At 45.1% G+C, this 25,603-nt stretch overlaps 1 protein-coding gene across 1 annotated transcript in view; it reads left to right on the forward strand.

The window, feature by feature from the left end:
* The first annotated feature begins 341 nt into the window (after positions 1 to 341).
* The window catches only part of LOC124722730 (cuticle protein-like), a 58,153-nt gene continuing 32,891 nt past the window's right edge, over positions 342 to 25,603 (forward strand). Inside the window, exons 1-2 of the mRNA XM_047247871.1 lie at positions 342 to 353; positions 10,348 to 10,809. Coding sequence (XP_047103827.1) covers positions 342 to 353; positions 10,348 to 10,809 — 474 coding nt within the window. The remainder of the gene's footprint in view (positions 354 to 10,347; positions 10,810 to 25,603) is intronic.

The raw sequence follows: 25,603 nt of genomic DNA on the forward strand, positions 1-25,603 counted from the left end.
GCTCTTCTCTATGCTGACGAGGCAAAAGGCTTTAAACTATTTTGCGAGGACGTGATAAAGTAATTAAGTTTGCGGCAGGCTGTTTCCAGACAGAAGCCGTTAGCTGTAACACACGGATAAGATCAGTGGTTGAGGCAGTATGGGAGGTGTTCTGCTTAGTGGGTTTTTGTTGCAGCTCGTCATCGCGGTGCGATATGAGCGATGTCACAACGGATGTATGCAAGGAGGCTAACAGCTCGGCAGGGCCATCAGCTGAAGGTGTGGTCCCCACGGCGGCTGGCTCAGCTCAGCAGTATATATAGCGACGGCAGTCACCGTCTGCTAACAGTCTCTCGTCAACCATGGCTTACAAGGTGCGTACCACCAGCGTTCTCTACACCTTTGTATCGAAACTAAGGCAAGTTAATGCCGCTTCTTCTCAGTGTCATGCTAACAGCGAGTTTGGAAGTTTTGATACGAGTGCAACTCTCACCTGGAATCTTGTTTTCTGTATTTTTGTACATATCTACGCGTTCTAGTAATCTGCCATCTGTGACAAGGTACCACAGCTTTTGTTTGTAGGCCCAACATCCCCAATAATACCTCGTATTTCGGTATCCTTCCAAAACACAAACTTCTTCCCTTCCCCCCCCCCCCCCACCCCCCCCCCCACCCCACCCCGGACAATAGAATAATAATAATGATACACACATTTAAAAAAACAGCGGCAGAGGTCGCTCTCAAATTGTGCGACTTTACTGTCCAATTACCTCGTAAATATTCTTACCGAGTGTTCGAAACATTAGATTTATTATTTTGCATCGATTTCTATACAGCGTACTGATTTTGTTTTTAAATCCCATGACAATCAATGTTTTCTTCGAAAACATTACCGGGTTTTCTTAAATTTCTAGTTATATGCAACGTTTGGTGCGCTGTGATAACCATGAGGCCAAATTTCATATTCTTATTATTTTATTTAATAATTCAGATTACAATATATGCACTGCATTCAGATTGACTTAGTGCCTGCCTATTGGCTTCTGCGTCGAGATTTTCGGTCGACGTTTGTTCAACTATTTCCCTGACGTTTCGCCAGCACGAAGGGCTGGCGTTGTCAAAGTTTTACCTCCGCTTGCTGGTAGCAGACTGAAGTCGAGTCCGCAGCCGGAGATGGGAATAAGTAACCCGCCGTCCCAACGTCGCAGGATTTTCTTTGGTTATTGCCATTGTGGTTCTCCCCTTGCTACTTGCAACGGTTGTTCAGTTCAGCACAGGAATCACAGCTTGAAGCTTTCTTCTTTATTAATGAAACTGTTGTAATGTTTGCGAATTTCTATGGCTCTCAAAGTCGAGAATCTCCGTCAAGGCGAATTTTATTACACGCTGACACGGACGTTCTCACTGTGGGAAGAGCTATCACGCCCGCTTGTTCAGGGAAGGCATAGAAATTTATAAACATGAGATCTGGTATAGGTAGGTGGTAGATAGATGTGGAACTTAACACTGGCGATGTAATAGTTTTTAGCCGTCCAGTTGACAGTCCATACATTAAGTGTGAATTAATCTACTCTTTTTAAGTAACTAACTCATCACTAGCGCCTAAGACAAACTCATTCATTAAGGAAAACGCGATTGGTTCCGAGTTTCAATTTATAGAGACTTGTGAAAATTGTGAAAAGAAATTGTTGACTTACCTACAACATGCGGTAGTTAGATTTAGAAATAAAATCGTTTGTGATTTTTTTTCTGATCTATGGCCCCTCTCTAAATTTAAGGTGATAAAGGCGTACTACACTGCACAACACAATTAAAGGATTACTTTTTCGAAACCCAGTAACTGACTCACACTGAGACGCAAAAGTTTGAAATTTGGCTCAAAGGTGCCTAAGAGTTTCCTCTGTAATAGTGCAACATCGTGGCGCCCTGCGACGTCACCCTCGTGTTCGACGACGCTTCGTGTATCAAGATGTCGACATATGCGAAAAAAAGGCCAGAGCTCAGAAGGCTTGGGTTAGGTTGCTTGGGGAAGCAGACCAAACAGCGAGGTCATCGGTCTCATCGGATTAGGGAAGGACGGGAAAGGAAATCGGCGGTGTCCTTTCAAAGGAACCATCCCGGCATTTGCCTGGAGCGATTTAGGGAAATCACGGAAAACCTAGATCAGGATGGCCGGACGCGGGATGGAACCGTCGTCGTCCTGAATGCGAGTCCAGTATGCTAGCCACTGCGCCACCTCGCTCGGTCTAGAGCTCAAAGGTTCGTGTGTAAGGTTAATGATGTCACATGGTTCATGTGAAGTGTTAGGTGAGTTAATGATGTCACTTCGACACCAAATTTCACCAAAATTCTGCCGAACGCTACTGTGGACGTGTTACTCGATGGGGAAGTCGTCACCCCCTCATATCATACCCACATTCCTCCCCTTCTTTTGACGCCACTGCAGTTCAGATCAGAACGCGTCACCCACCGTTGAAGTCATGCGGTTTTCATATGGATGGCCGAGGGAGAGATTTCGAACACACCGCTCGACACGAAAAGGCCTGAGGGGGATGGCATAAAAGGTGTCAATGTGACCATCCCTTTCCTTGGGGCGTTGATTCTGGCACATTTCTCAGTCGAAAACAACAGTTCTAAGTGCGATGAGCAACAGGACGACGTGAAACTTACTTCTACCAGTACCTCGTCTCCTAACTTCCAAACTTTACAGAAGCTCTCCTGTGAACCTTGCAGAACTAGCACTCCCGAAAGAAAGTAAAGCTGCGAGGACGGGGCGTGAGTAGTGCTTGGGTAGCTCAGTTGGTAGAGTACTTGCCTGCGAAAGGCAATGGTCCCGTGTTCGAGTCTCGGTCCGGCACACAGTTTTAATCTGCCAGGAAGTTTCATATCAGCGCACACTCCACTGCAGAGTGAAAATCTCATTCTGCATAATAGGACGACGTCCTTGACCACCTTCGACTCTGCTCCCACCTCCCCTTCCCGCCGGACATTTCAGTCCCCCGCCTAAGAATCCCCAGTTTGGTAACACCCTCAGTGTCACCTACACACATTTTTTTGAGAGTTTTAAAAATGTGACTATAGAGAAACCCCGCGAAATAGTCCTAGACACCTGCAGGAAGGTAGCTAGTATCGGACGGATGTCAAGTGGTTGCCTGGTAGCAGGTGCCTAGGACTGCTTTGAAGGTTTTCTCCGTAAAAGTACATTTTGAAAATTCTCAGTAAATGTGGATGGGGGTCGTTGAGGGTACAGCCGAACCGTAAGGGCCTTAGAGGGACTCCTTCCCGTCGTATTGACATATGTGTCAATGTCGTACCCCTCCAGGTTGACGTCGCGGGAGGGCGTGAAACAAGAGGCCCAAAAACACATAAGCAGCCTTTCCTGCTTCAGATCACTTTCAGATTGATTCTGAACGGTTCCCAGTGGTTCCCCCGAGTGCACAAGAGCAAAAATTGTGTTCACACTGCGCCCCAAAGGGGTCGTATCACGTTCAATTGGGATGCACCTCACAATGTGTTTAGAGAAGGGTTGAAACATCTGGGGACGTCAGCAGCTTCAAATGTTGTCAATAACGTCATCCTGTACCTCATCACACTGATAACTATCGTTTTCAACCGCGAAATGTTCGTGAATCAAAACCCCAAGAAAAGGGAGGGTTTCATTTACGCCATTTATGCCATCCCTTGAGGCGTTTTCATGTCGAGCGGAGTGTCTGAAATCTCTTCCTCGGCCACCCGCAAGTAAATAGCCTGATTTCAACGCTGGGTGACGCTGAGTGACACAGAGGCGTCAAAAGAAGGGGCAAAATTTGGGTAAGAGAAGGTGTGACGACATTTCAATCGTGTGATACTTCCACTGTGGCACTGGGCAGAATTTTGGTGAAATTTGATGTCAGTGTGTCATCATTAACCCACCTTGCACCTCGCATGAACATCTGAGATGTGGCCTTTCTTCGCATGTGTCGACACCTTGCTGTACGAAGCTTCGTCGAGCCCGAGGCTGATGTCGCAGAGCGCCACGGTTTTGCACAAATATAGATGAAGACCGTAGAAACCTTTGAGCCAAATTTCAGTCGTATACGTCGCAATGGGAGACAATTCCTAAATATCGAAAAAGTTATCCTTTAATTTGTTGTGCAGCGCATTTGCTTCCATTTCGAAAGTGGTTAGAAACGAAGCTGGGTAACTAAAGAGTAAAGCAACTTTTCAGACTTTCCTAGAAGACGTCTGAATAATTCCTCTAATTTGGTTGTTGGACTGGTGTCAAGCACATTTTCAGATGGTGAAATTGCCTTCTGGAAGGCAAAAGTCTTGACTAAGGTAATTATATTGCAGATTCGGTCCTAAGAGGTCAAAAGAGATGTCCTCATGGGAGCTCAGTCTTCTGAGGTAGGAGAACTTATAACGTGCTGCTCTTAATCTCCAGATGTTTTAGTCTAAATCGCATGTCTCCCCACGATATATTGCGTTGTAGGTAAGGAACACTGTTTGGTGCTGTCTGGCACAGTCGTTCAATTCACGTAGCTCTTAGTGGCAGGAGCAAAATTTCTGTTGTCACTTCGTTTCACACTCTTCTTTCCATCCATTTAGGCAGCCAGCTATACAAACCTCAATGTACCATTACGTTTAATATTGATCGTCTGATCGAAAATTTATTTTTACGAACTTGACACATCATTGCTTTGAAGAAGACAACGGAAGGATAGATGCTGCGGTGCCTTTCCAAGAATACTCGTACATAGGTTCACAAATACTAACAGATCAAGTGTGGTTGATACCTACCTTTCCTGTATCTCATGCAAGTAAACTTATGACATTAGTGTTTTTAAATGGAAGACCGATGGTGAGTGCTACATGATATCTTAGACTGGCTGGTTCTCAACAGCCAATAAATACGATCGACAAGGCTGCTGTATTTCTATGATGTCCAGGCTACTCACATATATTATCTAGGTAGATGTAATTTACGTAAATGAAGTCTGCATCCAGTGATCTACTGCCGCAAAGATCTAGGGATGTCTTGACACTTGAGAGAAACGCTCAGGCCCGCTGTGACCAAATTTTTAGGTGATTGTAGTGAGTACATGTGCCAACGGCCTTGCTGCAGTGATAACACCGGTTCACGTCAGCTCACCGTGGTTAAGCGCTGTCGGGCTGGGCTAGCACTTGGATGGGTGACCAACTGGTCTGCCGAGCGCTGTTGGCAAAAGGGGTACACTCAGCCCTTGTGAGGCAAACTGAGGAGCTACTTGATTGAAAAGTAGCAGCTCCGGTCTCGTAAACTGTCATAAGGCCGGGAGAGCGGTTTGCTGACCACGTGCCCCTCCGTATCCACATCCAGTGACGCCTGTGGACTGAGGATGACACGGCGGCCGGTCGGTACCGTTGGACATCCATGGCCTGTTCGGGCGGAGTTTAGTTTTTGTTTTTTAGTACTGAGTGCATATAGAGTGTAGTATAGCATTCGCGTTAACGAAGAGAGAAGGGCAGGGGTGAACCCGATATCGACAGACAAGACATTCGACTATGAGGACACTAGCCAAATGACTGAATGCCGGCAAACGCGTTACACCCCCCTCACTTCCTGGGCACAAAGGACAAATAGCTCTAAGCACTATGGGACTTAACATCTGAGGTCATCAGTCCCCTAGACCTAGAACTACTTAAATCTAACTAACATAAGGATATCACACACATCCATGCTCGAGGCAGGATTCGAAACTGCGACCGTAGCAGCAGTGCGGTTCCGGACTGAAGCGCCCAGAACCGCTCGGCCACAGAGGCCGGCCCACAAAGGACAGATTTTGAATTCAATCCAGGACATGGGCGTGAAATCTAGTATCAGAATCTTCACTATGCCATCTCTCCTCCCTCGCCAGATAAGGTCTTTACACAGAGAGTAAACAACTACGTACACATATTTTTAGAGTTAATAGAGGAGTTAAAGAGAAACACTTTTATTACGTGACACAAATGCCACAGGCGCATCATTTCCGCGCTAGGGGTCCTTGAAAGGTCTGACGTTGAACTTCTCTTAGGCCAAACGTTCAACGTTGTTCTGACTGATTCACAGGCAACTCGTTGACATTGGAAACCGATTTTTAACACATTTACATCTTTCTACTAGGAAGGGTGAGTTTTCATTACTGCTAGCGGAGTCCACGTCCCTGGATAAACAATTACATTATTATCATTTATGTTGTGTTGTGTTTACATGAAAGATTCTGATGTTTACAGGTTCGAAATGGTTGATTACACTCTAATCGAGTCATCTGACATGCATCTCATTTTTGGGAAGAGACGATGCAACAGTCGAGCAGCAAGGTGCCTATATGCAAAACGATTTTCAGGGAGGAGGCTACAAAATCGTGTCACATTTCAAAGACTTAATGACCGTCGTCGTGAAGCAGGATCCCTTAGACCAGACAGACGGCAAAGTGGAAGACCTCGCGGTATGCAAACTGTAAAGTTTGAGGAAGCTGTGTTACGTTGAACTGGGGACAACCCCAGCAGCAGCATATTATCTGCAGCCAAGGAACTAAATAACTGCAACGCCACTTCGTGGAACATCCTGCACGAGACGGGCATGCATCCATACTAAGTATCAGCAGGTACAAGAACTGGCAATTAATGACTTTCCCCGGCGCCTTAAATTCAGCCAACAGTATCTACATCAAATTGTCAACATCCCTAACTTCCAAATCTGTGATTTGTTTACTGAGGAAGGTAATAATATTCAGTAGCCACGATAGTCATGTCTGGGAGTTCGAAAATCCTACAGTCACTCGTGTGTTCCAGAGTCAGCAGAGAATGCCATAAATTTTTGTGCTGGTATTGTTCACGACCATCTGACTGGGCCGTATCTTTTGCCTAACACGATTGGTGGATGAAACTACCGTATCTTTCTCCGTGGAGTACCACCGGAAATGTTGGAGAATGTCCCACTAGCAGTCATGCGACGATTATGGTTCTAGCATGACGGGGTCGCACCACACTTCGCCGTTGATGGCAGACAACATTTAGATTATTGTTCCCATTTGTTGGATTGAGAGGGGTAGACCAATGCCTGGCCACCACGTTCCCTGCACTTCACGTATATGATTTTTTTGTGGGGGAGGTGGGGGGAGGTTACAGCGTTTGGTGTTAGCTAAACCGATAGGTATCCCAGAAGAATCAGTTGCCCGATTGGCTAGCCTTCACCTTTCACTGACGGGAAGATATACCAGGAACTATACGTGGTTCGGATTCCATGTTCAACTGTAGATCCTTTTCCCGGGCAGCATTACTCAGGTACGATAAGGGAGCGCAAGTCACCGAAGTGACGTCCAATTGAGAGACCTCGCAAACAAGCGGTTGAACACCCTTCTCGAGGGGTTCCTAGCCAATCGTGTCATACAAATTTAGTTTTTTAGTGTCCTCCGAGCAATTCTCTACTTCTCCTTCTCATCTATTTCTACTTTTTCTTCCCCCTCCTACTTCTCAATTCCTCTTTCTTTTCGGCTGTCCTAAAACTGCACCCCCACCGAAACGACACTCAGGGCACGCACCCACTTTCCACTGTCAACTGACGCCACTGAGTACATTAGGTTTAGCTAGACTTTACGAGACACGCTGCGCCCCTGCCGCTGAAATCTGTCTCATTACCATTTTAACGGATCCGGTGTAAGTTCTGCGCTTCTTCAATGTTCACAAACTATACTACACTGCTGGCCATTAAAATTGCTACACCACGAAGATGACGTGCTACAGACGAGAAATTTAACGGACAGGAAGAAGATGCTGTGATATGCAAATGATTAGTTTTTCAGAGTATTCAACAAGGTTGGCGCCGGTGGCGACCTACAACGTGCTGACATGAGGAAAGTTTCCAACCGATTTCTCCTACACAAACAACAGTTGACCGGCGTTGCCTGGTGAAACGTTACTGTGATGCCTCGTGTAAGGAGGAGAAATGCGCTATCGCGATTGCGGTTTATCGTATCGCGACATTGGTGCTCGCGTTGGTCTAGATCCAATGACTGTTAGCAGAATATGGAATCGGTGGGTTCAGGAGGGTAATACGGAACGCCGTGCTGGATCCCAACGGCCTCGTATCACTAGCAGTCGAGATGACAGGCATCTTATCCGCATGGCTGTAACGAATCGTACAGCCGCGTCTCGATCCCTGAGTCAAACGATGGGGACGTTTGCAAGACAACCATCAGCACGAACAGTTGGACGACGTTTCCAGCAGCATGGACTATCAGCTCGGAGACCATGGCTCCGGTTACCCTTGACGCTGCATCACAGACAAGACCGCCTGCGATGGTGTACTCAACGACGAACCTGGGTGCACGAATCGCAAAACGTCATTTTTTCGGATGAATCCAGGTTCTGTTTACAGCATCATGATGGTCGCATCCGTGTTTGGCGACATCGCGGTGAACGCACATTGGAAGCGTCTATTCGTCATCGCCATACTGGCGTGTCACCTGGCGTGATGGTACGGGGTGCCATTGGTTACACGCCTCGGTCACCTCTTGTTCACATTGACGGCACTTTGAACAGTGGACGTTACATTTCAGATGTGTTACGACCCGTGGCTCTACCCTTCATTCGATCTCTGCGAAACCCCACATTTCAGCAGGATAATGCACGACCGTATGTTGCAAGTCATGCACGGGCCTTTCTGGATACAGAAAATATTCGACTGCTGCCCTGTCCAGTACATTCTCCAGATCTCTCACCAATTGAAAACGTCTGGTCAACGGTGGCCGAGCAACTGGCTCGTCACAATACGCCAGTCACTTCTCTTGATGAACTGTGGTATCGTGTTGAAGCTGCATGGGTAGCTGTACCTGTACACGCCATCCAAGCTCTGTTTGACTCAATGCCAAGACGTATCTACATCTACATCTACATGACTACTCTGCAATTCACATTTAAGTGCTTGGCAGAGGGTTCATCGAACCACAATCATACTATCTCTCTACCATTCCACTCCCGAACAGCGCGCGGGAAAAACGAACACCTAAACCTTTCTGTTCAAGCTCTGATTTCTCTTATTTTATTTTGATGATCATTCCTACCTATGTTGGTTAGACTCAACAAAATATTTTCGCATTCGGAAGAGAAAGTTGGCGACTGAAATTTCGTAAATAGATCTCGCCGCGACGAAAAACGTCTTTGCTTTAATGACTTCCATCCCTACTCGCGTATCATATCTGCCACACCCTCTCACCTATTACGTGATAATACAAAAGGAGCTGCCCTTTTTTGCACCCTTTCCATATCCTCTGTCAGTCCCACCTGTTAAGGATTCCACACCGAGCAGCAGTATTCTAACAGAGGACGAACGAGTGTAGTTTAAGCTGTCTCTTTAGTGGACTTGTTGCATCTTCTAAGTGTCCTGCCAATGAAACGCAACCTTTGGTTCGCCTTACCCACAATATTATCTATGTGGTCTTTCCAACTGAAGTTGTTCGTAATTTTAACACCCAGGTACTTAGTTGAATTGACAGCCTTGAGAATTGTACTATTTATCGAATAATCGAATTCTAACGGATTTCTTTTGGAACTCATGTGTATCACCTCACATTATTCGTTATTTAGCGTCAATTGCCACCTGCCACACCATACAGCAATCTTTTCTAAATCGCTTTGCAATTGATATTGGTCTTCGGATGACCTTACTAGACGGTAAATTGCAGCATCATCTGCGAACAACCTAAGAGAACTGCTCAGATAGTCACCCAGGTCATTTACATACATCAGGAACAGCAGAGGTCCCAGGACGCTTCCCTGGGAACACCTGATATCACTTCAGTTTTACTCGATGATTTGCCGTCTATTACTACGAACTGCGACCTTCCTGACAGGAAATCACGAATCCAGTCGCACAACTGAGACGATACCCCATAGGCCCGCAGCTTGATTAAAAGTCGCTTGTGAGGAACGGTGTCAAAAGCCTTCCGGAAATCTAGAAATACGGAATCAACTTGAGATTCCCTGTCCATAGCGGCCATTACTTCGTGCGAATAAAGAGCTAGCTGCGTTGCACAAGAACGATGTTTTCTGAAACCATGCTGATTACGTATCAATAGATCGTTCCCTTCGAGGTGATTCGTAATGTTTGAATACAGTATATGCTCCAAAACCCTACTGCAAACCGACGTCATTACGGCCAGAGGTGGTTGTTCTGGGTACTGATTTCTCAGGATCTATGCACCCAAATTGCGTGAAAATGTAATCACATGTCATTTTTGGTATAATATGTTTGTCCAATGAATACCCGTTTATCATCTGTATTTCTTCTTGGTGTAGCAATTTTAATGGCCAGTAGTGTAAGTCTGCGACCTGCGCTGAAGATGCTATGTGTTTTCCCCACTGCAGGTACTGGTGCTAGCGTCGCTGGTGGGCGTGGCGTGCAGTGGCATCATCGGAGGACACGGGGTGCTGACGGCGGGGTCGCCGCTCGCCGTCGTGGCCAGGGGCCCCGCGCCGGTGGTGAAGGCCGTGGCGGGCACAGACACAGACTTCGACCCCAGCCCGCAGTACAGCTACGCGTACGACATAGCGGACTCGCTGACCGGCGACAACAAGGGCCAGCAGGAGACGCGCGACGGCGACGTGGTGCAGGGCAGCTACACGCTGCTCGAGGCGGACGGCTCGCGCCGCACCGTCGAGTACACGGCGGACCCCGTCAACGGCTTCAACGCCGTCGTGCACCGCGAGGCGGCCGTGGTAGGCGGCAAGGCGGTGGTCGGCCCGCCAGCGGGGGTACAGAAGCCGGTCGGCCCCTTCGGCGTCGCCAAGGTGCCCGCCGCCGTCGGCTTCGCGCCGCTCCACACCCAGGCTTACATCGGCTAGCACCTCCCTCACCTCCTCACCGGTTCGAGCTGTCCCATTTATTACACCCACTCACTGCCGAACAATCATTATATCTCAAATAAAAATCTTATATCCAAATGTGAGTCTCTTTCTTTCTTAATAACCTAACAGTCAACGACTTTCTCTTCCGATTGCTAAAGTATTTTGTTTACGTGTTGCTTGAGGCTTTCCCGACGGACATGTATACAGGGTGTTACAAAAAGGTACGGCCAACCTTTCAGGAAACAATCCTCACACACAAAGAAAGAAAATATGTTATGTGGACATGTGTCCGGAAACGCTTACTTTCCATGTTAGAGCTCATTTTATTACTTCTCTTCAAATCAAATTAATCATGGAATGAAAAAACACAGCAACAGAACGTACCGGCGTGACTTCAAACACTTTGTTACAGGAAATGTTCAAAATGTCCTCCGTTAGCGAGGATACATGCATCCACCCTCCGTCGCATGGAATCCCTGATGCGCTGATGCAGCCCTGGAGAATAGCGTATTGTATCACAGCCGTCCACAATACGAGCACGAAGAGTCTCCACATTTGGTACCAGGGTTGCGTAGACAAGAACTTTCAAATGCCCCCATAAATGAAATTCAAGAGGGTTGAGGTCAGGAGAGCGTGGAGGCCATGGAATTGGTCCGCCTCTACCAATCCATCGGTCACGGAATCTGTTGTTGAGAAGCGTACGAACTCTTCGACTGAAATGTGCTGGAGCTCTATCGTGCATGAACCACATGTTGTGTCGTACTTGTAAAGGCACATGTTCTAGCAGCACAGGTAGAGTATCCCGAATGAAATCATGGCGGTGAATCGAGGTAGTACAGTACATACTGACGAAACTAAAATGAGCTCTAACATCGGAATTAAGCGTTTCCGGACACATGTTCACATAACATCGTTTCTTTATTTGTATGTGAGGAATGTTTCCTGAAAGTTTGGCCGTACCTTTTTGTAACACCCTGTATATGGTTCTCGGGCGAGACGTCAGATGTCATAGTGAAAACTCCACAATATTTCTTCAGCGCAACTGGCCGACATCTTCAGGTGCGACGAACACACAGCTAAGGCAGGACCAAAGCCCCCTATTTAATAAATAGGGGGCTCTGGTCTTGCCTTATCAGTGTGTTCGTCGCACCTGAAGATGTCGGCCAGTTGCGCTGAAGAAATATTGTTGAGTTTTCACTGTGACATCCGACGTCTCGCCCGAGAACCATATATATTTTGTTTACCTCCAACTGCATCGAAAGAAATGACCATCTCGATAAAATAAGAGAAATCAGAGCTTGCGCCGAAAGATTAACATGCTCATTTACTCCATGCGATATTCGAGAGTGGAACGGCAGAGAAATATTCTGTAAAGGGATATGTGAACTCTTTGCCAAATTCTTCACGTGTAACTGGATGCTTTTCACTGGGTCAAGTGAAGATATTTATTGCAGTCTATTGTCACATTTATCTATGCTTTCGCGTGTCGCTTTAAGGATCCAGACAAACTGCCCAATGAAAAATGAACTTTAAAATGCATAGCTATTCCGAATTTTATGAAGACAGTTTATAGAGACACGCCGCCAAATACATCTTGAAACAGTTACGCCGCCACGGCGTTTACATCGGTCGATGAGACCAGCTCAGCACCGGAGTTCAACAACACGCTGTCCCTGTTTCAGAGCCATGGAAAACAACGCCGTGGGATAGAATACTTGCAAAAGATGGACACTAATAAACGAGGTAGAGGAAAACTTGTTCCATATGTGAACTACGAGGTTCTCTTCCATTCTAGTTTTAATTCTACTCATTGACCATAATTTAACTTTGTAGGTGTTTTGTTTTAACACATTGATTTCATCTTCTTGAAGTGCCACATATAGAGGGCAACACCTCCTAACATGTTCTCAAAATCGTTCAAATGGCTCTGAGCACTATTGGACTTAACATGTCTTCAATCCACTAGAACTTAGAACTACTTAAACCTACCTAACCTAAGCACATCACACACATCCATGCCCGAGGCAGGATTCGAACCTGCGACCGTAGCAGTCACGAGGTTCCAGACTGAAGCGCCTAGAACCGCTCGGCCACAGAGGCCGGGTAACATGTTCTCCCTCACTTCTTTGTAATTCCTGACTTTGTATTGTGTGTGCATTAAAGACGTATGAAAGGTACGCACTGCACATATACAGTCATGTTCAGAAAAAAACAGAACACCTTGAACGACTAGAGGTAGGACGCTCATAATCAAAGGACATGTACATTAGTATGTTCCGCAGAAATGGTTAGCATTTCTGATAACGACATGATTATTAGAGTAGATGCACTAAATAGCAGCTGCCTGGTGCATCTACTCTAATAATTATGCCGTTATCAGCCATGCATTATGCTCCTGGCCCTAAAGGAGAATTGATTAACATTTCGCCGACCTTTGTGACCGAGCGGTTCTAGGCACTTCAGTCTGGAACGGCGCTGCTGCTACGGTAGCAGGTTCGAATCCTGCCTCGGTCATGGATGTGCGTGATGTCCTTAGGTTAGTTAGGTTTAAGTAGTTCTAAGTCTAGGGGACTGATCACCTCAGATGTTAAGTCCCATAGTGCTCAGAGCCATTTGAACCATTTGATTAGCATTTCAGTCACCTCGGTTCACCGTGTGTCCTGTTGCCTTGTAGGCACAGAGTCCACCATGGGCCCTGATAACTTGTTCCATGCGTCATAGCACTGGCGCGTATAAGGCGCGAATGGCGTGCTGTGATATAGCCATCCATGCTGCATTCACCTGGTTCCAAAGTTCATGTGTTATGATTGGTATTGGGTCACAGCGCTGTACCTGTCGTTTCACCACATCCCACACATTTTCGACTGGCGACGAGTCTGGTGATATGGCGGCCCAGGGCAAAGGCTGACATCCTGTGACACCAAGAAGGCACGTCATCCTGCAGTAACATGTGGTCGCACATTGTCTTGCTGAAAAATGACATCTGGGCTGTTGTGCAGAAAGGGTACGGCTACTGGTCGCAGGATACCATTCACCCTGGATGCACAACAACCGTGATTTGTGGTTGTACCCAATAGCACCCCACCCCATAAGGCCTTGAGTTTGCGTAGTATATCTTGTGCGAATTCAGTCACTGTGATGCCACTCCCCCTGTCTTCCATGAAACAAAATGCGTCCATCATTTTCAAACAAAAAGAACCTGGATTCGCCCGAAAACACTATCTAGTGCCATTCTTGTGTTTCTGTACATTCGTCAAAGGTAGGCGGAGAAGTGGAGGACGCACACGTAACCCATGCTGCAATAAATGGCGACAGACTGTCACCCCGGATAGTGTACGATGTGTTACACTGTTCCACATTTGTGCCAGAGCCAAGGAGGATTCAGATCTGCCCTACAATGACTTTGGAATGAGCTGTCGATCTCCTTGAGAGTGGTCTCGGTGGTATGACCTGACCCATCTGGCGTGTTTTATGGCATTCCGTGAACAATTCTGCACATACCTGTTGCACTGCCAAAAGAACTTCGTCCCGCACTGATGGAGAAAACGTGATCCATTACCTTCAGTTTATAACGTCAAAGGGAGGCGCAGGTACATTTTACCGGCAGGGGGTGTTGCGCCGCTATATCGATGTTGACGTATCGACATGGTTCAATGCCAATCGTCTCTGCAGAAAATACTAATGTACAGACATGCTCAAAAGTATCCGAACGACCTGAATTGCATTTCGCCTGATACGCATGCAACCCACATAACGCAGCTGTCTAGCAGGTCCTCTAATCGCTCCTTCGTACAATCGTTTGACTATTGAAAATTGTTCCAAAAAGTCACCGCTAGAAAACTCTGCTCTGTATCGTAAGAACTCAAGATGTGAAGTAATACCACGATAGTACAAATATCAGGGAACACCTAATCACAGATAAGACTGACCTTAAGGCTTGTAAGCTCACATTTATTGCAATAATGTTACCACTCTCATTATTACGTCAGATAGGCAATGCACGTAGTAAGATCGTCGTATTCATGATTTCCTCTTCAAAGTAACATACCGTACTTGTTAATTAAAACAAAATGACATTAAAAATTGAAAGTTATTCACGAGCAGCTAGTTGAGAATATGTGTGAACTTCAAATGTCACGAAGAACCGTCTCGTTCTGCATATGGATTCAAACCCAGGTCATGCAGACTAAGATTTCGTGACCGACGGAAACTGTCATTCCTGACTAGGCTTACAGAGAGTGATATACCTCGATTTTAGACAGTATCAGTTAGCGAATATAAACTTTAAATTACATAACGTAAACATTTTTAACGGACGCGAATTCCTACCCAGCATCTATTGTCCCTGTTAACGAACTACGAGAGATGTTCAATATTTCTTCTTCACAAGTAACTTACTTGAAATGCCGTGAGGTAAAGCTTTGTGTTGGACAGGGATTCGAACCCAGAACCTAATCGGATTGTTATCGAAGCATAATCAACTGTGACATATCGGATTTTCTCAGCAGTAGCTAGATGTTTTAACTGAAATGACGAGACGAAACATTAATTTTTTCCTTCCCAGGACTCCAACCCGGCACCTATCGCTGTTATATTCTAGAGAAAACGAACGTTAAATATGGGTTTGTTACACCAGCAGCGACATGTGAGCATGTTTGAACTAGAAATAATATGACGAAGAGTTCAGTGCTGAGTGGGAATCGAACCCCACACATATCGTTGTTGACTACACACAAAGAGACATCAGCTACCGAATTTTTCTCCACCAGCAGCTCGGAATAACATCCTTGAACTTGCAGTGATCTCTCAAATAGTTCTGTGTCTCACTGGGAGTCAAAAACGTCAGATATCGTTAGTGTTGGCAACGAATGAAAATGCATTAAAAATAAAAATTATTATCCACCAGCAGATAGGTGTTCTCATGCTAGAGCTTGATAATACATAGTGAAAACTTTAGTGCTGGGCCAGGATTCCAAGCCATTCATGCACAATATATGGAGATGTTGAGGAATCTGCAGTTTTGAACAAATTGTAGTCGAGGTGTATTGTCGCGAAGGGATCAAATTCCGCGTTAAGGGCGGTCTGAGTTGATTCCAAGCTCAGAATCAATTTTATCGGCATACAGAACCTCAAATAAAAGATGGAATAAGTGTCCAGTGACCCTACATAGCGTTTATTTCGTCACTAGAAATAAATAACTTGTATAACAAAGGTTACTGGTGCTAGAGTTCCCACATTTCGCCACTCCTGACTTTATTGAGGTTCAGCCTAACTTCTACTTGGAAAAGAAGGAATATCATGTTTAATGTGAATTTCATACCACGATGCCATTATACTTTCTTCACTTGGCGTAGTCAGAAGAGAATAGAATCTGTCTATCCCTATTAAAAATGATCGGAAGAAGCTGGAATGGAACCCAGACCACAATCATAGGAACCTATCATCAATCCAACAGACCACCAAATGTTCTTCTCTCAGACTTATATTTCTATCAGAACACCGTTGCGGCACACTCGATGAGCATTCTGACACACGGGCTCCCTGTGGTGGTTTACAGCTTGTTCAGTACATTCATTTACTTGGTTGACCGAATCGCCATGAACTAGCTGCCTCGGCGACCCAGTGCATACATTCGACTCTGTTTTGTAATCACCGAAATAAAATCACGTAACTGACACCTACACAAAACTGCCAACAGTGTAGGATGCAGAAATTTAAGTAGGAAGTGTTCCTTTCCATTTGAGCTACGTCAGTTGGCTTGCGGAGTCTGGATGTAGATGTAGATATAGAACATTGGAAACATGCCACATCTACCTCGCCGAAGAAATCCACAGCTGTTCGCAAAAGTATCGGTAAGGTTATAATGACCTTCTTCGACTGCAGGGGCCATCTGCTCTTCCAGTTCCTCAAGCGTGGAACCATAATCACTACACAGCGCTATGAAAACATTTTGCATAAACTGCAGTCAAAGCGCACAGGAGTGCTGTCGGGCAAAATCATCTTCATGCACGATAACGCCCGCCCCCACACTGGTAATTGGTCGAAGGCTACGATACAGCGATTTGGTTGGAAAACACTGAAACATCCTCCGCAGAGTCCGGATCTTTCACTGTGCGATTTTCACGTCTTTGGCTGCCTGAAGAAAGACACGCGCGGACGTCGGTTTCAGTCGGAAGAGGAAGTGCAAGACTAAGTACTGTTGAACATCCTTCAGCGGCCGACCGCGTTCTATGAAACGGGAATTGGTTGCCTCCCAGTGGGATAAATGTATTGATGTGTGTGGTGATTATTTTTGAATGGAATCATTCCATGGTCCTGTTGTGGTGGATGTTCGTTTTTCATTTTCTATATATACAGCGTGGTCCATTGATCGTGACCGGGACAAATATCTCACGACATAAGCGTCAAACGAAAAAACTAAAAAGACGAAACTTGTCTAGCTTCAGAGGGGGAACCAGATAGCGCTATGGTTGGCCCGCTAGATGGCGCTGCCATAGGTCAAACGGATATCAACTGCGTTTCTTTTTAAATAAGAACCCCCAGTTTTTATTACATATTCGTGTAGTACGTAAAGAAATATGAATGTTTTAATTGGACCACGTTTTCCGCTTTGTGATAGATGGCGCTGTAATAGTCACAAACATATAAGTACGAGGTATGACGTAACATTCCGCCAATGCGAACGGTATTTACTTCGTGATACATTACCCGTGTTAAAATGGACCGTTTACCAATTGCAGAAAAGGTCGATATCGTGTTGATGTATGGCTATTGTGATCAAAATGCCCAACGGGCGTGTGCTATGTATACTGCTCGGTATCCTGGACGACATCATCCAAGTGTCCGGACCGTTCGCCGGATAGTTACTTTATTTAAGGAAACAGGAAGTGTTCAGCCACATGTGAAACGTTAACCACGACCTGCAACAAATGATGATGGCCAAGTAGGTGTTTCAGGTGCTGTCGCGGCTAATCCGCACATCAGCAGCAGACAAATTGCGGAGAATCGGGAATCTCAAAAACGTCGGTGTTGAGAATGCTACATCAACATCGATTGCACCCGTACCATATTTCTATGCACCAGGAATTGCATGGCGACGACTTTGAACGTCGTGTACAGTTCTGCCGCTGGGAACAAGAGAAATTACGGAACGATGACAGATTTTTTGCACGCGTTCTATTTTGCTACGAAGCGTCATTCACCAACAGCGGTAACGTAAACCGTCATAATATGCTCTACTGGGCAACGGAAAATCCACGATGGCTGCGACAAGTGGAACATCAGCGACCTTGGCGGGTTTATGTATGGTGCGGCATTATGGGAGGAAGGTTAATTGGCCCCCATTTTATCGATGTCAGTCTAAATGGTGCAATGTATGCTGATTTCCTACGTAATGTTTTACCGATGTTACTACAAGATGTTTCACTGCATGACACAATGGCGATGTACTTCCAGCATGATGGATGTCCGGCACATACCTCGCGTGCGGTTGAAGCAGTACTGAATAGCATATTTCATGACAGGTGGATTGGTCGTCGAAGCACTATACCATGGCCCGCACGTTCACCGGATCTGACGTCCCCGGATTTCTTATTGTGGGGAAGTTGAAGGATATTTGTTATCGTGATCCACCGACAAAGCCTGACAACATGCGTCAGCGCATTGTCAATGCATGTGCGAACGTTACAGAAGGCGAACCACTCGCTGTTGAGAGGAATGTCGTTACACGTATTGCCAAATGCATTGAGGTTGACGGACATAATTTTGAGCATTTATTTCATTAATGTGGTATTTACAGGTAATCACGCTGTAACAGCATGCGTTCTCAGAAATGATAAGTTCACAAAGGTACATGTATAACATTGGAACAACCGAAATAAAATGTTCAAACGTACCTACGTTCTGTATTTTAATTTAAAAAACCTACCTGTTACCAACTGTTCGTCTAAAATTGTGAGCCATAAGTTAGTGACCATTACAGTGCCACCTATCATAAATCTAAAAAAAGTGGTCCAACTAAAACATTGATATTTCTTTACGTACTACACGAATATGTAATAAAAAATGGGGGTTCTTATTTAAAAAAACGCAGTTGATATCAGTTTGACCTATGGCAGCGCCATCTAACGGGCCAACCATAGCGCCATCTGGTTTCCCCCTTCAAGCTAGACGAGTTTCGTTCTTTGTAGTTTTTTCGTTTAACGCTTATTTCGTGAGATATTTGGCCCGGTTATGATCAGTGGACCACCCTGTATATATATGACAAGACTACGGTTTTCCAGTCGTCTAGGGTCCAACCTATATGGTCACGAGCCCAGGAGAGGAGCTGCAGGCGATTTCGTACTGTTAGCAAAGGCCTCGCGTCGGTCGTCTGCTGCTATCTTACGTAACTAACCTGAAATGTGTGTGTGTGTGTGTGTGTGTGTGTGTGTGTGTTTCAGATTAGTTACGTAAGATCAAACAGCATGTCTTTTACTGTTTTAAGATTCAAAATTTGAACGATATTGTTAATACTATAAATAAAAATGCGACGATAGGCTGAAATTAAAAATATTAGAAATTTATGTGTGAATTGCAGCGTAATCATCGAGATGTAGATTCAAATCCTTGAAGTTTCTTTCCTAACACTTATGTACGAGAGAAATTAACTTTTTATTCCTGTTACACTGTAGATAATACACTAAGGTGACAAAAGTCACCAGATACTTCCTCATATCGTGTCGGAGAGCAGCAACTCGACTGAAAAGCCGTTGGAGGTCCCATACAAAAATATTGAGCCACGCTGTTCTCATAATTGTGGAAGTGTTGCCGGCACAAGATTTTGTACTCCAACTGACTTCTCGATTACGTCCCATAAATGATCGATGGGATTCATGTTGGGCGATCTGCGTGGCAAAATGATTCGTTCAAATTGTCGACAATGTTCTTCAAACCAATCGCGAACGATCGTAGCCCAGTGACATGGCGCATTGTCATCCATAAAAATTCCATCGTTGTTTATGAACATAAAGTCCAGGAATGGCAGCAAAGCGGGGTAGCCGCACGATCTGAGGCGTCTTGCCACGGTTCGCGCTGCTCGCCCAGCCGGAGATTCGAATCCTCCGTCGGGCATGGGTGTGTGTGTTTTCCTTAGCGTAAGTTACTTTAAGTTCGATTAAGTAGTATGTAAGCCTAGAGACCGATGACCTCAGCAATTTGGCCTCACAGGAACTTACCACAAATTTCCAAAAAGATTTCCAATTCCTGCAAATGGTCTAAAAGTAGCCGAACATAACCATTTCCAGTCAATTATAGGTTCACACCACACCACATCATTACGGAGCCACCACCAGCTTGCACAGTGCCTTGTTGACAACCTGGATCTATGGCTTCGCGGGGTCTGCTCCTGCGCCACGCTCGAACTCTACCATCAGCTCTTATCACCTGATATCTGACATCACTACGGTTTTCCAGTAGCCGAGGGTCCAACCGATATGGTCAGGAGCCCAGGAGAGGCGCTGCAGGCGATGTCGTACTGTTAGCAAAGGCACTCGCGTCGGTCGTCTGCTGCTATAGCCCATTAACGACAAATTTCGCGCGACTATCCTAACAGATACGTTCGATGTATATCCCACTCTACGCAAACGCCGCTGCTCTCGGTCTTCTACTGTGTTGTCTTTGATGAGATGTAATTCCTGAAATTTGGTATTCTTGGCACACTCTTAACACTGTGGATCTCGGAATACTGAATTCCCTAACGATTTTCGAATTGGAATGTCCGATGCGTCTAGCTCCAACTACCACTCCGCGTTCAAAATCTATTAATTCTCATCTGAGTACAAATCACAGCTCCAGCAATGCATTGCCCTTTTATACCTTTTGTATGCGACACTACCGCCATCTTTCTATGTGCATATCGCTATTTCCTGACTTTTGTCACTTCAGTGTAGTCTCTCTCCGTAGCTATTCCAACTACAACACACAGGCTTTACTGAAACGTTCCTTTCGTCTTGCCCCGGAGCTTTCGTGCCGTCCCTCGGCCGCGGCTAGAATCCGTCCACTCTTAGCGATTTGCAGACGAGACAAATTACACTCCTTTTTCTCTCCAGATGATTTACCGATGGATACAAAAAAATACTGCCGGCAGTAATCATTTCGTTAAGAATGAATACAGCCTTTGTATAATTTATTCGTAACAGATGTTCAAATGTGTGTGAATTCCTAAGGGACCAAACTGCTGAGGTCATCGGTCCCTAGACCTACACACTACTTAAACTAACTTAAGCTAAGAATAACACACATACCCAGGCCCGAGGGAGGGCTCGAACCTCCGGCAGGAGGGAACGCTCAATCGGTGACATGGCGCCTCAAACCGCGCGGCCTATTTGTAACAGCCTACAATGTAATAAATAAACAAATCTCCAGATTTACTCTCATACGTTTATTGTTGAACGCTGATTAATTCTCCGCACTGATACGAAATGTATTGTAGGACTGAGGAACTATTTTTAGGTAGGACACAACATGTTATCTTCAATAGAGAATCGCCGACAAATGCACAACTACTACGGCGTGCTGAATACCTCCTAACTGATGTTTTTTAAACAAAACAAACGTAATTAACTTTCTACATCTTTATTCTTCCTGTCTACATATCTGCAGCCCTCTGCCGCTAGTGATCTCCGATCTGTAGCGTGTAAGATGGCGGTGTGTAATGTAAATGTCGGTTCGTAGTTTCGAAATCGAAGAGTTAGTCCACACACAGAAAACCTTCACGTTCAGCGTGACAGTGGCAGACCACACAAGCGTGTTGCGACATCTGCAAAAGTCCGACGTCTTGGGTTCACTGTCACCGATCATCCTCCATACATTCCCAACTTGGACCCATGCGGTTTTCATTTGTTTACAAAAATTAAAAAAACACCTTCGAGGAATTCACTTTGATAGTGAGGAAGCTTTGGAATCAGAGGTGAGGTTACAGCTCATTCAACAAAGTCAAACATTCTACAGTGACGGTATCAACAAACTGGTCTCTCGTAGGGAGAAACGTGTTCGTCGCCAGCGTGGCTGCGTTGAGATATAAATACGTAGACATGAAGAATAAATTTGTAGAATGTTAATAACGTCTGTCTTACACAAAAAGATTTTAGAGTTTTCACATACAAAAAATTCGGAGGTATTACTTTCCAGCACACCCTCGTAACTTCAGGTGTGCTCCAGGGAAGTGTTCTGGGACCCTTGCTATTGAATTTATATATTAATGTCCTTGTATACAATATTAATAGTAACCTAAGAATTTTCGCAGATGGTGCAGTTATGTGTAATGAAGTACAGTCTGAAAAATTTTGCAAAATATTCAATCCATTCTTGATAAGCTCTCAAAGTATTGCAGTGATTGGCAATTTACTTTAAATGTTCAGGAAATCACGGGAAACCTACGTATGAATGTCTGAACGCTGCTTTAAACCGTCGTCCTTCCGAATACAAGACCAATGTACAAACAATCTCGCTCGGTTCCGGCATCATCTACAACATCTCGAAGCTACTTACTTTTATTTTGAGTGTTGTGTATATTTGGCGGACTGACGGACCTCCGCATCTTCGACAGCATCGCAATTCCCGCAGTAGTCTATGTGCTACGTTGCTGCTTGTGGCAATGACACTCTGTATTGAGTGTTTATGGACATACCAAAGTGATGTATACTTTCCTAAATTTTAAACATGTATTTGAAATTGTATGTTATTACTTTATTGCTTTATTTATAAGCATTTTTCTTAAACTTCTTAGAAAAAAGTGCACTCACAACAGTGAAAGCATAAATAAAAGGTCATATGGCATTGTTGGATGCGGTATTCAAGATGGTGTCCCCTAATTAGAAGTAACTTATTTATTTGCGCATAGTACCTCCTTTCCTTTGCTGTCAGTTAAGAATATCTTCGTAGCTTAGATTACTCTTATGGTTCGATACAGAGTGTCTAATCATTCCGGTCTATCTTTCAGGTTCAGATTTGCATTCGCAGTCCGACAGTTTTATTGAACATCATTCTTTTAGTGCCCCGATGACGTGTTAAACTAATCTGCATTACTAACCGTTTGAGTTCTGACAATGGGACCGCGCCCACTCGTCATCACGATTTCTTATAAATTTGTGGTATACAAGTATGCAGGGCTTGGGCATAGATGAAAGTGACAGAAATGGGACCTCCTGATGAGCAAGTATTTAGAAAAAATAGCATTTTTGATGCAGATCGGACGAGGCAAAAGCTATTTATGTTACTGTAGCTTCCGGGCAACGGAGTTCGCCCGGGGACTGGGTGTTTGTATTGTCCTAATCATCTCATCATCATTTGTGAAATGGCAAAACTGGAAATGGAAAGATTGGGAACTTGTAAGGGCGCTGATGACCACGATGCTGAGCGCCCCGCAAACCAACATCTTCATCATCATCCGGACAGCGGTCGACGCAGGGGACAGATCCCAGGACAGTAAACAGACGTCCGTGGGATCGAGCCTCTACGTGAAAACATACTTTTCTTTTTTCTTGTTTTGAGCTTTTACATTACTTGCACTGCGAATAAACCGAAAAATGCCCAGTTAATTAATTAATTATTATTAATTAACACTAATATTTATTTTTTTTTCATAAAAGGCATGACAAGGATTTTTATGGCTTACACGAGAAATTCATACATAAAATTAGATACATTTACTGTTCTACAGATTATGTATTACACGTGCTAGCGTTGTCCCCAACGGCCCACAGTGGCTCGACCCCACTACTCCCGGATTATTGTCCTGTACTCTTTCCGACGCGCCAATCACGCCCAGAGACTATGCCTCGCTCAACCAGCGTCAAAAATGCTGCTTTTTCTAAAGGCTTGAGCATCTGGAGCTCCCACTTCCGTCACTTCCATTTCTTTCCAAGCTGTGCACAAACAAATTTGGACGAAATAGCTTATGACGAGTAGGCGCGATGCCCTTGGGAAACAAAAACGTGCGAGCGCTACCCACTCGCTACCGCAATAAACAGCTTTGAATGTTATGCAACGTTCCATTAATAATTTCGATATGTGCACAATGGAAACACCATCATATTGAAATATTGGTTCAAATGGCTCTGAGCACTATGGGACTTAACATCTGAGGACATCAGTCCCCTAGAACTTAGAACTATTTACACCTAAATAACCTAAGGACATCACACTCATCCATGACCGAGGCAAGATTCGAACCTGCGACCGTAGCAGTCGCGCGGTTCGGGAATGACGAGCCTAGAACCGCCCGGCCTCGGCCTCCGGCTACTGAAATATCTTAGTGTATTCCTAATTTGGTAAGTAAGGGTCGCCTAATGATTGGAGAAATTGCAGAAACTAGGGTTCATGAAAGGAAGTTGATTTCACAAATTACTGAACGTTTATTCAAATTTGAGAAACAACATGGAATCTTACTCCAGTGTTACTCCTGAAAAGCCAAAACACACAAAATTAACATGAAAAACTCAACCTAAAAATGAGTGACATCGAGTGCCATCGTTAAGAAAACTGATAGAAGTATAAATCAGAGTTCCTCATTTGCGCAAGAGAAATACCCCAACTGCACATTCAAGATGCGCAAAAGAGCCAGATACATGTGAGCTTCTCAGGTTACAGACTCTGCGATATGAAACTAAAGCCTGACGCTATAGCAAGAAGCGACACTTGACATCTCCAGACTGCACAATCAGCATGGGACCACAGGCAGGAAGCGAATGATAAGAATAAGAAGGTCACTGTTCTCAGCACGAACTCTGTTGGAGCGGCGACAGCATGCTTGTAGCCAATGTGACCAAACGGAATTGCGTCGAGTCATGAAAATAAACGGGAACGCTGCAAAAGTTTCCCTAATATGGCATAAAAATACGTATAAACAATTTCTAGGGTTGGTACCGAGTTTGACTGGGCTTTTACTATTGATTGACATAACATACAAAGTGTCTAATACGGGAAAAATTGCAGGATGGGCCACACAGAAATACTGCTGAGATGATTCGAAATTTCTCACGTTTCGTGAGAATGGAAAGGCAGAATTCTTGTTGACATCATCGCTGAATAGATACTTGCCACATATCAAGTGGACACTTCGGGCCTAAAGCCCCGCCGACCGGAGTGGTCGAGCGGTTCTAGGCGCTTCAGTCTGGAACCGTGGGACCGCTACGGTCGCAGGTTCGAATCCTTCCTCGGGCATGGATGTGTGTAATGTCCTTAGGTTAGTTAGGTTTAAGTAGTTCTAAGTTCTAGGGGACTGGTGACCTCAGCTGTTAAGTCCCATGGTGCTCAGAGCCATTTGAACCATTTGGACCTAAGGCCCCTTTGCGGCAGCAAGTCAGGGATTACTGGCAAGAAATCGCTCCTTCATAATTCGGCGACCACCCAACCCTAGAGCAAAGCCATACTGCTGCACTTCACACATCAGATGTCGTGATATTCACTTCCTTGAATGACAATCTTTTAATCACCACCTAACAGACTGTACTGCCTGCTTTATATACACATCAAAAAAAGTTTTGCATTACCCCGGTTCCACGAACTCTTGAAGACAGACGTTGACCGTGGATATTCTATCACAGACACAGTCCCTTTGACTGTTGAGAAATGTCACTAAACCCGCCCAAAGATGTAAACAACCATTCACGGGCAGCACCTATTAGACGGAGGAGGTCCGACAGCAGATCAGTTCCAGTCATTCCACCAGGAAGGAGGTACACGGCTCGTGTTGTCTGTAGTTCAACCTGCCGGCTGGAGTGGCCGAGCGGTTCTA

Source organism: Schistocerca piceifrons, chromosome X (assembly GCF_021461385.2).
Source record: "Schistocerca piceifrons isolate TAMUIC-IGC-003096 chromosome X, iqSchPice1.1, whole genome shotgun sequence".
Taxonomy (NCBI): domain Eukaryota; kingdom Metazoa; phylum Arthropoda; class Insecta; order Orthoptera; family Acrididae; genus Schistocerca; species Schistocerca piceifrons.